The sequence below is a fragment of the Petaurus breviceps genome, unplaced genomic scaffold (genome assembly GCF_028583685.1).
Source record: "Petaurus breviceps papuanus isolate PSGF00001 unplaced genomic scaffold, PetGlider_PUasm1.0 151, whole genome shotgun sequence".
Lineage (NCBI taxonomy): Eukaryota > Metazoa > Chordata > Mammalia > Diprotodontia > Petauridae > Petaurus > Petaurus breviceps.
The window spans coordinates 19,935,507-19,951,996 of record NW_027185712.1 but is presented as its reverse complement, the minus strand read 5'-3'; the positions used below and the strand labels follow the sequence as shown (position 1 = coordinate 19,951,996).

The window sequence follows — 16,490 nt, the reverse complement described above, 5'->3', positions numbered from 1 at the left end:
GATAGATAGATAGATAGATAGATAGATAGATAGATAGATAGATAGATTTTTGGAGGGGCAGAGCTATTGGGGTTAAGTGACTTGCCCAAGGTCATATGGCTAGTGTCAAGTGTCTGAGGCTGGATTTGAACTCAGATTCTTCTGACTCCAGGGCTGGTGCTCTACTCACTGTGCCACCTAGCTGCCCTCAAATAATATTTTTAAAAGGAAAAAATCATTAAAATTGATCAACACATTGAAGTAGTAAGATAATGTGTAATGTCTAACATCTGTGGACCTCCAACTTTGACAATATCTCTTCATTCATTAATCACTCAGAATTTAATAGGGAGAGGAAATTGAATTGGATTACATTTTGGAAATTGCACAGGACTTTTAATGAAACTATTTGCTTCTTCAAAACCCTTCCTGTTTAATAACACCAATATTCTAGCTAGATGGCACAGTGGATTGAGCACCAGGACTGGAGTTAGGAAGACTTGAGTTTAAATCAGTCCCAGACATTTCCTAGCTGTGTAACCCTGGGCAATTCACTTAACCCTCTATTTGCCTCAGTTTTCTCATCTGTAAAAAAGGGTATAATAATAGTATCTACTTTCCAGAGTTGTTCTGAAGATCAAATGAGGTAATAATTGCAAAGTGCTTAGCACAGTGCCTGGCACTATTAGTGAGGTCATATGGCTCAGAAGAATCATGATTGAAGGCGAATATAAGGCCATAGCATATTCTCTATCAGTATTTGCTAAGAGGAAGTGATGTTAAAATATCATTAAGTATCTCTATTTTCAGAAAATATGTGGGCTGTTCACTTAGTCTAAGTAAAGAATTAGTGTTATACTAATGCCCACTAAATATTAAAAGAGCCAAAGGGAGGCTTTCAAGCACATTGGGTGGAACTGATACATGGGATTTATGGGGAAACATGGGCAAGAATATCATAGGTTAAGAAGAGGAGGATGTAGATATGTTGAGATATATATCATTGAAGGGAATACCTACACTCTGGAGGTTTCCTATAGATTAAAATATTATACCCTAGGGTTGAAAAGCAATGAACATATATTGTATTATCGAGGTATCTCAAAAGTCTTAAAGCAGTATTAAACTTTAATAGCTTAATACTGCACTAAAACTCTAGGAACACCGCATGAAGTACTATGTAACTTCCTATAATATGAACAAAGAGCAAATAAAAATTATAAATAGAGGAGACTCCATTATCCCTATTACTGGGAGACGGCAGATAATTGTTGAAATCTACTGATCATCTCTAATTTTCATTTTTGACCATTAGCTCCAACTTCCTTCCGGTGAAAAACTTTGCACTACAACTGCTGACATGCCCCAAAATGGAAGAATTTAATTTCGTTTCCTTTTTCTTAACTGACCTTCAGCAACTTCCATACAATAACAGAATCCAAGTTATGTTTGTATGCATAACTGGTTAACCCTTTGGTGGAAAAATGAATGAACTGAAAGAATATGAATCAGAAAAGGAAAAAAAACAACCTTGAATAGTCCCCAAAGAAGAAAAATCAGTCCAAAAAGACTTTTTTTTTTAAAGCACTTAACCTGTGGGAAAACCTTTTATTGCCACCTATTATCCTGTGTTAGTTAATTCCCTTCCCCCACGATACCTAATCTATCTCTTTCCATAGCGGTAATCAAAGTTTTAAATAAAATTTAAATGGGGCATAAATGCCCCCTTTCTCCACCCTAGAGGTGGTGGAAGCATTCTCCCTATTCCTCTGGGATGATAGAACTACATACAACTCATTATAGAAACATTAATGACGTTAATAAAAATGGCTTTCTGGACTTAAGACTTTTGATTTAGTCCGCAAGGTCCGTGATGCCCTAATAAGCCCTGATTTTGATTGGAAGAACCTTTCAATGTCATATGGCAAGGTGACTCCCATTTGAAGTCCCAATCCTTTGGGATGCAGTCCTCGCTTTTCTCTCTAGGTTCTGAAACTACTATTTGAGGAGATGCTTAGGACTTTCATGTACTTTATGTACCTTCTTCTAATCCTCTCATTCACTCCGCCCGCAGCCCTTCCTTGTATCTAGAAGTTGGATGTCAAATCCTCTCTTCTCCGTGGTTCAGATGCCCCCTCTCCCCAAGGCGCCCGGGCGCAGTGCCTACCCAGCCCATTCCATGGCCCCTCAGCGGACACCCTCTCTTCCTCCATTAGCTCGGGCCCCTCGAGCCTCCCTCCCGACGCTTTTCCACTTGGGGCTGAGGACCAGGGGGCGGGGTCTCTCTGCCGGTGTCCCCGCCCTTCGATACTTCTTCCCTCCCCTCTCCCTTCTCGCCCCCTCCACCCAGACAATGTGCGGGGCTAGCGTCCGGCTTTCGCTGGAACTCGGCATCGTTCAGTCCCCGGTGCCGCGGTGACCGAGGGGAGTCTGGGCTCTCGGGATTCGGCCCCGGGGAGTAGTGAGGACCGCGCGCACCTAGCAGCGGTCGGAACCGCAGCAGCTACTCTTCGGTCTCCCACCAGCCTCTGGTAGCGGAGCTCCCTCCCTGGAGCCATGTCCCAGCGCTTTGTAGTGACCCCCGCTGCTGGCGGGCCGGTGGAGCCGGGGGCTCAGAGCGGCGCCGCGGCGGAGCCAGAGCGCAGCGGCGGTGGCAGCCTGCGCCCCAGCCCGCGTCCCAGTCCGCGCCCCAGCCCCAGTCCCAGTCCCAGCCCTCGCCCAGAGGTGCTGCTGGCTGGGGAGAAGGTCCCCCCAGGCACGGAGGCGAAGGTGGCCAAGGACGACGCTTTGCCGATTCTGCACTACTGTCGCGAGCCCAGCAGATACGGTAGGTGCCCCACTACTCAAGATCTTTGCTTGTCGCCTCTGGCAAAGTCTACCCAAAACCTTACTGCATTTTCCTCCAGACCTTTGGGCTGGGGGTGGGGGTGGGGACGCATTATTACCCCAGCTTCCCAGGGCTGGGGCTGAATAGTATAATAGAGAAGAGGTAGGGAATCTCCTCTGATTGCCCCAAGAGCTCTCAGCGTAACCAGACCCTTCCACACTTCCCCTCCTAGTCCCGTTAGTCCCCCTTCCTTACTCTCTCAACTCCCAACCCACAAGTCTCAACCTTCCCAGTTTGGTCTGAGCAGCAGAGTTGATTCTGACAAGCTAAGGAGCTGAAAAGTGGCCCCCTTGGCTTTCCTGGGATCCTTCAGTCCAGTACCAGCTTGGGAGAGCTGCCCAGTAGCGGGAAATCCGCCTAGAGGGCATTGCAGGATGATTCCCTGGGGGCCTCCCGGCTGCTGGGGAGAAAAACAAAGAGCTGTGCCTCGGTGGGGTGTTTACGGATCTCGGGCTTCTAGCCGCGGGTAACACTTGCTCTCCCAACGCTGGGCTAAAATTCTAGCAGCAGCCCAAGAAACAAGCTTCTCTGGTGTTTTTTACACTGCCTGTGACTGTTGCTTCCTGTTTCTCGCAAGTCAGACTTGAGTGTCAGAGCCTTCAGCCAAATGATTAGACTGGGGACTGTTAGGGTACTGATACGTTTGGGATCCTGGAGATTTATTCACAGGCGTTGACTGGACAATGTATCTGTATTTGGCGTGGGCTGGCTACTTCTCTACTGCTGGTGAAAGCTAAACTTTAATCACCCATAATCTTGCTCCTTATCTGCATCTCTCGCCGCACGAGACATCCTTTCCTTACCTCCCGTGTTCCATCCGTGCATTGTAAATACCGCCGACTAGCAACCGGCTTTCTTCCGGGTGCATTTCAGTACTGTTGATCTTTCCAGAAATCATGTGATTAGAGCCACGGTCGCCTCCAAGGTTGCTTCTTAGACCTATCGTGACAGCCTGTCTGCTTCCTTTTGGCAACGTTCCCATTTCATAACTGGGGAGCTGGGACAGTCGATTTGAACTCCGAAATTGGACTTTCCTCCTTAATTTTTTAAGAGGAGGGGGAGAGGAAGGATGCTTAGTCGGTGATAGATGGGCAAGTTAATTCTCTTAGGGTTTAATCGTATTTTTCATGAAATTCTGAAGTTTTAAAACCAAGGTGAAAATGAGACTGGGAGTTTGATGACTGCCTGGGGACCCCTTCTCAGAATAATGCTTTTAAGTGCATAAAATAAAATACATAGGATTTAAAAGGAAGCAATTATATTGAAATAGTTACCAACATTTTTGAAAAAGTTCTTATACCCCAGGTTAAGAACCCTTGCTTGATCTAATCCACTCTTTTTTTCCAGGCAGGCTAAGGGATTTATTTGCCCAAGAGAGTATGTGGCCTAAGTAGGGACTATAACCCGGATCAATGACCCCACTCCCTTCTCCCTCATCCTCCCCAAGTTTCTCTCCATTAGGCCAGGCTGCCTGGAAGGAGGCTGGACTTCTACCCACAGTGTCCAGCTACAGAAGAACTCCTTTGAAGGAAGATCAAATATTTCAGTAATTGGCCCACCGGGGTGTCTTGTCTACCAGTTTGTGCCCATTTTTATTATATATGCAGTTCAGAACTTTGGAGAAAAACATTCTTTTGTCTGTTATTATTTTCATCTGTGGTAATAGTTCTAACCCAAGTACATGAGAAGCTAAGGGCTGCATGCATGGGAAAAAAGAAATCTCTCTCTTCTTTCTAATGCAGAGATTCTTAAAGCTCTTTTTTTGTGTGATAGATCCCTTAGGTTGTCTGGTGAAGTCTGTGGACTATCTCTCAGAATAATGTTTTTAAATGCATAAAATAAAATAGTTGGATTACGAAGGAAACCAATTATATTAACATATTTATCTTTTTTTTTTCTTTTAAACCAAGTCCTGGTCTCCAGGTTAAGAAACTCAGGTTCTATAATAATCACTCTCAGACAAAGATGAAAAGATCACTGGCCACAAAGTGAATGCAAGGTCCTAAATGTAAGGCTTCAGTGTACCCTCAATGTCATCTAGTCCAACCCTCTCATTTTATAAATGAAGGAACTGAGTGAGGTCTTGAGAGGTTAAGGGACTTACCTAAGATTACATGGATGGTAAGTACCAAAGCAAAGGATTTGAACTCCGGTCCTGATTCCAAATACAGGTTCATTCTCTTCTTACTTGTCCTTCCAAATTCTGAACAAAGTCTCTTAAGGGTTGTTAATCTAACAGTTTAAGGAGAAGAATTTTCTCTCTGTAGTTTATGTACTACAGATCGGGGATTGACAGAATCTGGAAAATGTCTTCTATAAAAGCCTGAGCAATGCTTTGAAAGAAGCTACAGATACTACTACTTGTTGGAGTTGAGGAGAGAGGTTGGTAGTAGTCTGAAAAAAAATTAATAAATGAGTTAATTGAGTTAAAGCCAGAAGGGACATTAGAGGTTGTCTTGTCTCATCCCCTCTTTATACAGAAGAGAAAACTCAGGCCCAGAGAGGTTAAATGAGTTGCCTAAGGTCACACAGATGGTAAATACCGACGTTGGTATTATTTATTTTTCAAGTGCATTTCATTTCTCTTGTCTCCAGGCTTGAAATTAGGGGAATTTGTCTTGTTATATAAGACTTCACAATATAATTATTTAAATCATCTCAGAAGGAAAACCTAATGGGGGGCAGGATGGGTGGGACTTGTGATTATTAATGATTGCCAGTCGATAAGGCTATCTCTCTAGTCTTTAGTTTCCTTGAAGTTTGGGAGAGCTTTTCTTCATATAACATGACAGATTCATTCAAAACAAAATTTTGATTTTAAAATTGAACATGTAAGCATTCCACTTTTTGTGAAGCTGTTTCTCATTGAAAATGAGTTCTCTAACATGATTTCCTGAGTTTCTGTGGTTTATTTAGTCTGTAGACCTGTATCCCAAGTGAGAATCCTTTAAGGCAGGACCTTTAGATCTAGACTAGAACCAAAATATCAATTGTGACTTAAACCAATGTGGTTTGTAAAGCATATTGATGAGGAAGAACCAGTTGAGGGTAGTGAGAAAGAGAGAGACCCAGAAATAGACATAGACCTAGAAAGACAGAGAAAGTGCAGTAGAAACAAGGCAACTGATGGAGCGAGGGCTCAGAGGAGAGAGAAGGGAATGAGGCAAAGGGGTCCAGTAGAGATGTGAGTGAGACAGAATTCATTATCTTTTCCCCTAAACCATTTTCCCCAGCCCACCCCCTACCTTCCCTATTCCTTTAGAGGGCATCACCTTCGTCCCAGTCCTCAGGCTCACAACCTAGGAGCCATCCTGGACTCCTTACTGTCTCTCACCGACCCATCCCCATCCAAGTTGTTACCAAGATCTCTTGATTTCACTTTCACAATGTCTCTCCCATAATCTCCCTTTTCTTCTCTGACAAGGCCATCACTCTCGAGCAGACTCTGCTTGTCTCACTCCTGGATTATTGCAATACCCTGCTGTGGGTCTGCCTGCCTCAAGTCTCTCCCCATTTCTAATTCATCCTCCATTTAGCCACTAACATGATTTTTCTAAAACACAGATCTGACCATGTCACTAAACCCTGCCGCTTCTTTCCCCACCTCTCCCGTCCCCCATACTCTATAAATCCCAGTGGCTCCCTATTATCTCCAGGAGCATAAACTAAATGCTCTGTTTGGCATTCAAAGTCCTTCCTAAACTAGCCCTCTCCTACCTTTACAATCTTTTTACACCTTATTCCCTGACTCTTTTTTTAAGCCAATGACCCTGGTCTCCTGACTGTTCCATGAACAAGACACTCCCTCTCCAGGCTGCAGGTATTTTCTCTGTCCCCCATGGCTGGAACACTTTGCCTCTTCCACTCTGACTACTGAACTCCCTGGATTTAAGTTCCAACTAAATTCCCACCTACAGGAAGCCTTGTCTAACACCTTTTAACTCTAATGCCTTCCTTCTTTTAATTATCTCCTATTTATCCCATAAATAGCTTGCTTTGTATCTAATTGTTTGCCTGTTATCTCCCCATTTCCTCTGTAAACTCCTTGAGGGCAAGGACTCTCTTTTGCCTCTTTTCATTCGAGCTTAGCAACAAGCCTGGAACATTATAGGTGATTAAAAAGTGTTAATTGATTGATTGCTTGACCTTAATGAGGAATAGAGGGGATAAGTTAAGGAAAGAGGCAGATTTAGGCTCAATGTAAGTAAAAACTTCCTAACAGAGCTGGCTATCCAAGAGTGGAACGTGTTATCAGCCAAAGCAGTATGTGGCTTCTCATGACAAGCCTTTTAGTGAGCTGGATGACCACTTGTCATGGATCTTATAGAGGGTTTTCTCTACAGGCACAAGTTGTACTGGCGGTCTCTCAGATCTCTTATAACTTTAATATTCTGACTCTTTATCCTCGATCTCCATTCATTTATTCAGTAAGCATTTATGAAGCACCTACTAGGTGCCAAGTACTGTATTAGGCACAAGAAATGCAAAAAAACCAAGATGAAATAGTTCCTGCCCTCAAGGAGTTTTATATTCTAGGTGGGAGAGGGACTGGAATGAATATCTTTTATTTTATTTATTTATTTGAGGAATGGAGGAGACTAGCAAATGTGAGTGTCAAGTGGCACATTAACGGAATCTTAGAGGAAGCTGGGTATTCCAAATTGTGGAGAGGAAGGTTGTTCATTCCAAGAATAAGAGAAAACCAGTGCCAAGGAAGGCAGGCAAATGATTCGATGTCAAGTACAAACAATACTCAGTGGGCCAGTTTTCCTGGAATATAGAAAATCTAAAGGAAAAGAAATCGGCATTAAGCCTGGAAAGGTAGTCAGTCTAGAGCTAGATTGTGAAGGGCTTTAAATTCCAAAAATGCACTTTATACTTTATCCTAGAGGCAGTGGGTAGCGACTGGTGCTTCTTTTAGTTTTAAATTTTATTTATATTATTCTGAACTTAAGAAATAAAACAAGTATTTCCATAACAGTGGAATTTTTAAAAAGATGATTGTACATGAAAATGCTATTTTTGCTATTGCTTTTCTTTATAAATATATAATAAAGTCATTATGTAACTTACTTTTCTTTCTTCCCTTCCCTCACCAGAGAGATGGCTACCATTAGATACAAATATGTATATATGTATATATACACACATATGTGTATGTATGTATATGTATATATAAAATCATTCTATATATACTTCTCTTTATCAGTTCTTTCTCTGAATGCAGATAGCGGCTTCCTTCATAGGTCCTTTATAATTAATTTGGGTATTTATAATAGTCAAAATGACTCAGTCACTCCTTCTTGAAGCAGTATTGTTGTTTACTGATGCTTCTTAGGCAGGGGCATGACATGGTGAGTGAGACTTGTGCTTTAGAAATATTAATTTGGCATTCCTATGAAAATGGGTCATCTAGAGAAGAAACTAGAGGCAGGGATTCCAATTAGAAGGCTTTTTTCAATAGTCAGGCTGATGAAAGCTGACTAAGTGGGGAGAAGGGGACAGACTTGGATGTAGACTCAACTTGGCAACTTGTTGGACATGAAAGATGAAGGTAAGGGAAGTTGAAGGCTGAATCATCTGCTATAAATGGGAAGCACTGGAATATAATTTGGAGCTTGTGTTGAGAAGAGAAATTTTGGAATAGTTGCTGTGGGAAATGTGATAGGAAATGGATAAGAGTGCTGCTCTCTATCTCTTGTTTATTTGTAAATTGTTCACCTATCCATAAATGTGATGGGTGTTATGGGAATGGGAATTTAAGATCTTCCCTGCCCCTAGGCCCTTTGATAGGCTTAAGTGACTCTGAGAACCTTCCTTAATTTGAAAATATGCTCTGCCCCCAATAGGCTGAATGTGGTTACATGGAACTTGTGGCAGGAGGCTTGGTTTTTCAGGAATGCCCACACCTTGGTGCTGAGTGATTGGGAAGTGGGTCAGGAGGGTTGTGACATTCTCTGAGCCAGGAGAAGGCTATATAAACCCTGATGTGAGGCTTTGTTTTGGGGCTTACTTTGAGAAATATTGTGTGATTTGAGTGGACATAGACTCTGCGCAGCCATCAAGCTCCCTGGCTTTGAAAACCCAGATGTTGGTGCTGCTCTCTCTGGTAACTGACTAGGTATGGATGTAATGGTCAGACAGTTGGAAACCTGTCTGCTGAACTGTTTCTCTGTCTGTTTGTAACTTCTGCTTGTAACCTCTGTATTCGCTGAAGTTCAGGGTGCTGACCTTTTTCCCCTGAACTAGGTAAATGACATATATTTGATTAAAGCAAGATTTTCAATCCATTTTGAGTTGCTTTCCTTTAGAAAAGCAGATCTAAGAACCTGTGCTGGCAGCCACCCTGGGGATGCTGGGGTGCTTGCTACTACAATGGGTGATATGTTCTAAGATTAAATACAATAGATTTTTAAAGCAGCAGTGAGGGCAGCATTGAAGTAAGGCACCATCATTTAGTAGTAGGTCAAGGCATCTTGATAACAATACTTTCTCCAGAGATATTCAGCAACCTAGGAGCAGGAGCATAAAAATAAGATGATAGCAACAAGAAACTATCAGTAATAGGGACTCAAGTTTTCATGTATCCTTCTCTTTTTCTGTTCTGTTTTGTGTAACGAAATGCTCATTTGATTGGGGCTTGCTTAGAATAAAATAAAAGAAATTTTCAAAAAGAAATCAGATGACAGGGTTACTCAAGGATAAGGATTATCAGGTTGGGAACCTTAGAAAGTTAGGGGAGTGAAGTATTCTAGATTACCAGCTAGTGAACCATTAAAATGACAGAATATAAGTTTTGGACTGGGTATGGGGGCAAGTGAAGCCAGAAGAAGAAAGACAGATTGGGAGAGTAGGACTTGGTCTAAGGTCTGAAAGTCACGATAAGTACAAAGAACAGATTTAATGTGAATGAGAGACTGTAGCAAGTGGAGAAGGAACAGCTTCCAGTAAAGAGAGTGGAAAGGAGTACAGCGTCCTTAGGGAAAAGCCAGATTTTAAGTAGATGGAAGGAGTATTGACTGAAAAGTTCAAGGACCTATTGAACTGGGGCTCCAGAAGCCAAATTGGAATGAACTAACAGATGGGCTGGCTGGATTGATTTGGGACTGGAGAGGAATAGGGCTGATCAGAGTAGGGATGAGGACTCAGGTGGAGGTGCTTAAACCTATGCATTGGGAGCTGGCCTTGCTCAGTTAGCCCAACTCAAACAATTTGAGGAGGTGAAAGTATGGCTTAATGGAAAGAACACTGGATTGGGAATCAAAGGACCTTAGGCTAAATTCTTGCTTCTGCTCAGATCACCTGTATGAGCCTGAGCCCTTCCCTGGGTTCCTGTTTCCTTATCTGGAAAATGAGAATGGTTAGACTACTTATAATACAGTCTTTCTCCCTGTGTCATCTATCAATATGAAATACCTGTATGTTGGAGTGTGTCTTCAAGAGATCTCAGCCTCAAACTGTGCTTCTCCATCCTCTCTTTTCCCTCTCCTTTCTCTCCTTTTATGATATCATGGGGCTTCCAGCTTGGAATATCAGGTTGAATAAGGCATTCTGTTTTGTTCAGTTTCCCCCTTTGTAAAATGAAGATAATATTATTAATAATATCTACTCACATCAGGTGAGTAGCTATTTACTAAATAAGTTAGGTGGATAAAGCCCTGACTTGGAATCAGGAAAACTCTTCTTCATGAGTTCAAATATAGACTCAGACACTTAACTAGCTGTGTAACCCTGGGCAAGTCACTTAACCATGTTTGACTCAGTTTCCTCATCTGTAAAGTGACTTGGAGAAGGAAATGGGAAATCACTCCACTTTTACAAGAAAACCCCAGATGGGGTCATGAAGAGTCAGATATGACTGAAAAACCTGAACAGTACCAACATCTACTCATAACCTCCCCCATACAAATGACAAAGGCAATCGAATAAAGTAAACTTGTACTGTTCTTAAGGAAAAATCCCTAGGTTTTATTTTGCATGAGTGTGAGTGTGATTGGTGTTGATTCAGAAAGATTTAAGTTAAAAAGTGACCATTGGGAGTGTAATTGCTCTTGCTTTGACCTGCTTAGATCTAGATTGAAGTCCTGGGTGGTGGTCCTGGGGTGTGTGGCCAGGTGCCAGAGCTTGTGGTAGCTGCAGAGAGGGCACCCTCCCAATACCTCTGGCAACTGCAAAAACCCCAGCAATTTGGGACACAGCTCTCCATTCTAGAAGCAGAGTTCTACTGTGGCAAAGAGCTCAAAATCAAATAATTGGCTGGCAAGATGAGCAAGCAGAGGAAGTGCAACCATACCATAGAATCCTTTTTGGGGGACAAAAAGGATCAAAACATGGAACCAGAAGAAGACAACACAGTCAGAACTCCTGAATCAAAAGCCTCCAAGAAAAATATGAATTGGTTACAGGCCATGGAGGAGCTCAAGAAGGATTTTGAAAATCATGTAAGAGAAGTGGAGGAAAAATTGGGAAGAGAAATGAGAATGATGCAAGACAATCATGAAAAACAAGTCAATAGCCTGCTAAAGGAGACCCAAAAATACACTGAAGAAAATAACACTTTAAAAAATAGACTAACTCAAATGGCAAAAGAGGCCCAAAAAGCAAGTGAGGAGAAGAATGCCTTAAAAAACTGAATTGGCCAGATAGAAAAAAAATTTCAAAAGCTCACTGAAGAGAATAATTCCTTCAAAATTAGATTGGAGCAAATGGAAGCTAATGACTTAATGAGAAATCAAGATACTGTAAAACAGATCCAAACAAAAGAAAAAAATAGAAGGCAATGTGAAACATCTCATTGGAAAAACCACTGACTTGGAAAATATATCCAGGAAAGATAATTTAAAAATTATTAGACTACCTGAAAGCCATGATCAAAAAAAGAGCCTAGAAATCATACTTCAAGAAATTCTCAAGGAAAATTGCCCTGATATTCTAGAACCACAGGGCAAAATAGAAATAGAAAGAATTCACCAATTGCCTCTTGAAAAAGATCCCAAGGGGCGGCTAGGTGGTGCAGTGAATAGAGCACTGGCCCTGAAGTCAGGAGGACCTGAGTTCAAATGTGGCCTCAGTCACTTAACACAAAACTAGCTGTGTGACCTTGGGCAAGTCATTTAACCCTAATTGCCCTACCTTCCCCCTCCAAAAGAAAAAGATCCCAAAAAGGAAACTCCTAGGAATATCATAGCCAAATTCCAGAGTTCCCAGGTAAAGGAAAAAATATCATAAGCTATCAGGAAGAAACAATTTGAGTATTATGGAAACACTATCAGTATAACATAAGTTCTAGCAGCTTCTACATTAAGGGATCGAAGGGCTTGGAATATGATATTCCAGAGGTCAGAGGAGCTAAGATTAAAACCAAGAATCACCTACCCAGCAAAACTAAGTATAATGCTTTAGGGGAAAATATTGTCATTCAATGAAATAGAGGATTTTCAAGTATTCTTGATGAAAAAAACAGAGCTGAACAGAAAATTTGACTTGCAAATACAAGAAGCAAGAGAAGCATGAGAAGGTAAACAGGAAAAAGAAACCATAAAGAACTTATTAAAATTGAACTATTTACATTCCTACATGGAAAAACGATAATCGTAACTTATGAGATTTTTTTCTCAGTATGAGGATAGTTGAAAGGAATATATATATATATATATATATATACATATATGTATGTATGTATAGGAGGGTGTATGTGTATATAAATGTATATGTGTGTATGTGTATACATATAGGGCACAGGATGAGTTGAATATGAAGAGATGAGATCTAAAAAATAAAATTAAGAGGTGAGAGAGGAATATATTGGGAGAAGGAGAAAGGGAGAGCTAGAATAGGGTAAATTATTTCATATAAAAGAGGTAAGAGAAAACTGTTACAATGGAGGGGAAGAGCAGGGAGGTGAAAGGGAACGGGTCAACCTTACTCACATGGAATTTGGCTTAAGGAGGGAATAACATACACACTCAATTGGGTATTTTGCCCTACAGGAAAGTAGGGGGGAAGGGAATAAGAGAGGGGATGATAGAAGGGGGGGCAGATTGGAGGAGAAGGTAGTTAGAAGCAAACACTTTTGAAAAGGGAGAGGATAAAAGGAGAAAATAGAATAAGTGGGGGATGGGATACGATGGAGGGAAATATAGTTAGTCTTTCACAGTATAACTACTATGGAAACGTTTTGCATAACTACACATGTACAACCTATATGGAATTGCTTGTCTTTCCAGTGGGGATGGGTAAGGAGGGAAGAAGGGAAAGAATCTGGAAATCAAAGTTTTAGAAACAAATGTTTTTAAAAAATGTTTTTTATATGCAGCTGGGAAATAAGATATACAGGTACTGGTGTTAGAAATCCATCTTGCCCTACTACAAAGTTGGGGGGTGATGGGGGAGGATATAAGAGAGAGCAAATTGGGGGAAGGGGTATTCAGTAGGCTTGCTATATTGGAGTGGGGGTAGGGGAAAGATGGGGAGAAAATTTGTAACTCAAAATCTTGTGGAAATGAATGTTGAAAACTAAAAATATATAAATAATATAAAAAATTAAAATTTATATATATGTTAAAAATCTTTCCCCTCTAACACATATTGGCTGTGTGACCTTAGACAAGTCATGGAATCTCTCAGTGCCCCAGGCAACTCTCTGTAGTAGAATTTGGGGAACAATTTCCAATCTACATTAGTAGAGGAAATTTCTTCACTAGAATTTTCTAAACCAATCAGATCACAGTTCTGGACACCAAAATATTTTTTGCACAAGTGAGAATGATAATAAAACAACTGCTTGGTGATAGAATTCCTCCAGTGTTCATCCTTGCTAATGAATAACTTTCTTTTGTTTGTGGAGACAAACAAGCGAATTTAGGAATTTAGAAGCAAGTTGTTCATCAAATATAGACCTGGTGATATAAGATAAGGCTTGAGATTAGATAATTAGGCTGAGAATCTAAAGTCCTTGAATTTATTTTTCACTTGTCTCTGCCTTGTTCTATGGCTAGAGAAGATTAGGAAATGGAAATAAACAATTTTCTCCTTGGGGATATAAATCAGTTTTTCTCATAATCATGTATGAAAAACTTATGAATGTAGTCTTATAAATGCAAATTTATCAATACCCACTAACAGTGATACTCAGTTTAGAGCCCCAGTATTAGATCTGAAAGGGAGATTAGAGAGCATCTACTCCAGCCCCTTCATTACACCTATGAGGACCCCCAAGGACCAGAGAAACTAAATGGGTACTACTGTCTAGGGCACAGTATAAACTATAAATGAAGCAGACCTGTATAAACAGATGAAAAATAGATTTGTTATTGGGGGGAGGGGGCGATGAGTCACTTGCAACTGCGGAAATTGGAAAGACCATTTAAAAAGATGGTGCTTGAGCTGGGTATTCAGGGAAGTTAGGAATTCTAAGAGGTGCAACTGAGTAGGATATATAGAGGCCGGAGATGAAGATTTGGTTATGAAGAACAGTAAAAAGGTTTCTATTTAATTCCTTAGGTATGAATGAATGGATAAATAAGCATTCATTAAATTCTTACTTTGTGCCATGTACTGTGCTGTGCTCTAGGGATACAAATAGAAAAATCAAGACAATCTTTGCTGTCTAGGAGCTCATACTCTAATTGGGAGAAACCACATCTAAAAGAAATTTCAGGGCAGGGCAGATGGCAAGACCCAGGGATCCACAGACTGTAACTGTAGATGACAATGATAGTCACCTGGAACTCCTCAGGTAAGAACCCTGTGGGATCCACAGCCCATATAATCTATCCACAGGTTTGTGGAAGATTTCAAGACATTCGTGAACTTGGATGGGAAACAAAATACATCCTTATTTCCATTAATTTCTAACTGAAATTTATCATTTCTTTCAACTACCTGAAAACGTTATTCTGATAATAGGTCTATAATTTTGACTAGATTGCCAAAAGAGCCCATGACCAAAAACCCCCCAAAACAAAAGCCACTATTAAGAGCTCCTCGAATAGAAGTAGGTAGATGGTAAGACCTGGTGGGCCTTCATCTTGCCATAATTGGTGATGCCCAATCTTATCCAAGTCCTGTGACATCAAGTAATCCAGATAGGTTTCTTGTTGCTACCAGGGAGGGACCAAAAAAGGAAGGCAAGAAAGGAAGGTACTGGTGTTGGTACGTTTTCCTGCTGCCCCCAACAGCCTGGATGGCTTAGGAAGGGAAAATAAGTTGGAAAAGGTGTCTCACTCCCAGTGGTATGTATTGCATTCCCTCAATCAATCAATAAGCAATAACACCTACTAGGTGCAGCTAGATGAGAGCAATTCATTGGGTAGAACACTGGGCCTGGAGTCAGGAATACCTGACTTCAAATCTGACCTCAGATACTTACTAGTTATGTAACTGGGCAAGTCACTTAACCTCTGTTTGCCTTAATCCATTGGGGAAAGAAATGGCAGGGTACTTCAGTATCTTTGCCAAGAAAACCCCATGGGCAGTATTGGCATGCTATGGTCCCTGGGATTACAAAGAGTCAGACATGACTGAACAACAGGTGCCAGGTACTATACTAGATGTTGGACCCATTAAAAAAAGCAAAACAGCCCTTGCCCTCAAGGAGCTTATTTTCTAACTGGGAGGGAACATACACACACACACACACACACATATATGGCATATATGAAACACATACAAGCAGACTCTAGGTAACTTTGGGCAAGGCATTACCAGCTTGGGGGACAAGGGTGGGACCTCATGCAAAAACTGGTGGGGGAACTGAGTCTTGAACAAAAGTAGAGATTTTGGGAGACTGAGGTGAGGAGGGTGAGCATTCCAGGCATGGGGATAGGCAGGGCAAATGCATGGATTTGGGAGTTGGGCTCAGCCACTGTTTCTTTGTTTTTGTTCTTTCTGTTGTCTAGCACAATTTCTTGTATGCATAGTTACTGTTATTAAATGGAATTGAATTGGTGCAGTTCTTTCCTTTAAACAGAGCTGGGGAATCTGTGGCCTCGAGGATAATGTGGCCCTCTAGGTCCTCAAGTGCAGCCCTTTGAATTTGAATTTCACAGAACAAACTCCCTTAATAAAAGCATTTGTACTGTAAAACTTGGACTAAGTCAAAAGGCCGTAAGCAAGGGACCTAGAAGGCCACATGTGACCTTGAGACCCAAGGCTCCCTGACCGTGCTTAAAACCATACTGATGATACTTGCCTCTCATGTGACTTTAGGAGAATGCTTGCTTTGCAACCTAACCCTTGTCAGCGTTGCAGAGAAAAGACCCTCCCTTAGTTCACAATTTCCACACTATGCAGTTGGCATAGTGTTTGAATCTGGGAATTTTATCTAGAATTCATTCTGAAGTAACACCTTGAATGCAGAAGGATTCAGAGGACTGGCTCCTGGGAGCTAAAAAGTGGACCCAGGAGATCAACAGGGTGGTGAAAAGAGCAGCGAATTTGGAGTCAGAGGACCCAGGTCCTCTCCTGTCAATACCTGTATGACCTCAGATTAGTCAACCCCTTTGGGCCTCAATTCCCTCATTTGCAAAATGTGGGAATTGGACTAGATCACCCCCAAGGTGATCTTCTGTAGCCTTTCTCTCTCTCTCTCTCTCTCTCTCTCTCTCTCTCTCTCTCTCTCTCT

At 41.5% G+C, this 16,490-nt stretch overlaps 1 protein-coding gene across 1 annotated transcript in view; it reads left to right on the top strand.

Moving 5' to 3' along the window:
* Positions 1–2,343: 2,343 nt before the first annotated feature.
* SLC12A7 (solute carrier family 12 member 7) overlaps positions 2,344–16,490 on the top strand; it is a 301,892-nt gene continuing 287,745 nt past the window's right edge. The window contains exon 1 of the mRNA XM_069076354.1: positions 2,344–2,806. Coding sequence (XP_068932455.1) covers positions 2,536–2,806 — 271 coding nt within the window. The 5' untranslated portion in view covers positions 2,344–2,535. The remainder of the gene's footprint in view (positions 2,807–16,490) is intronic.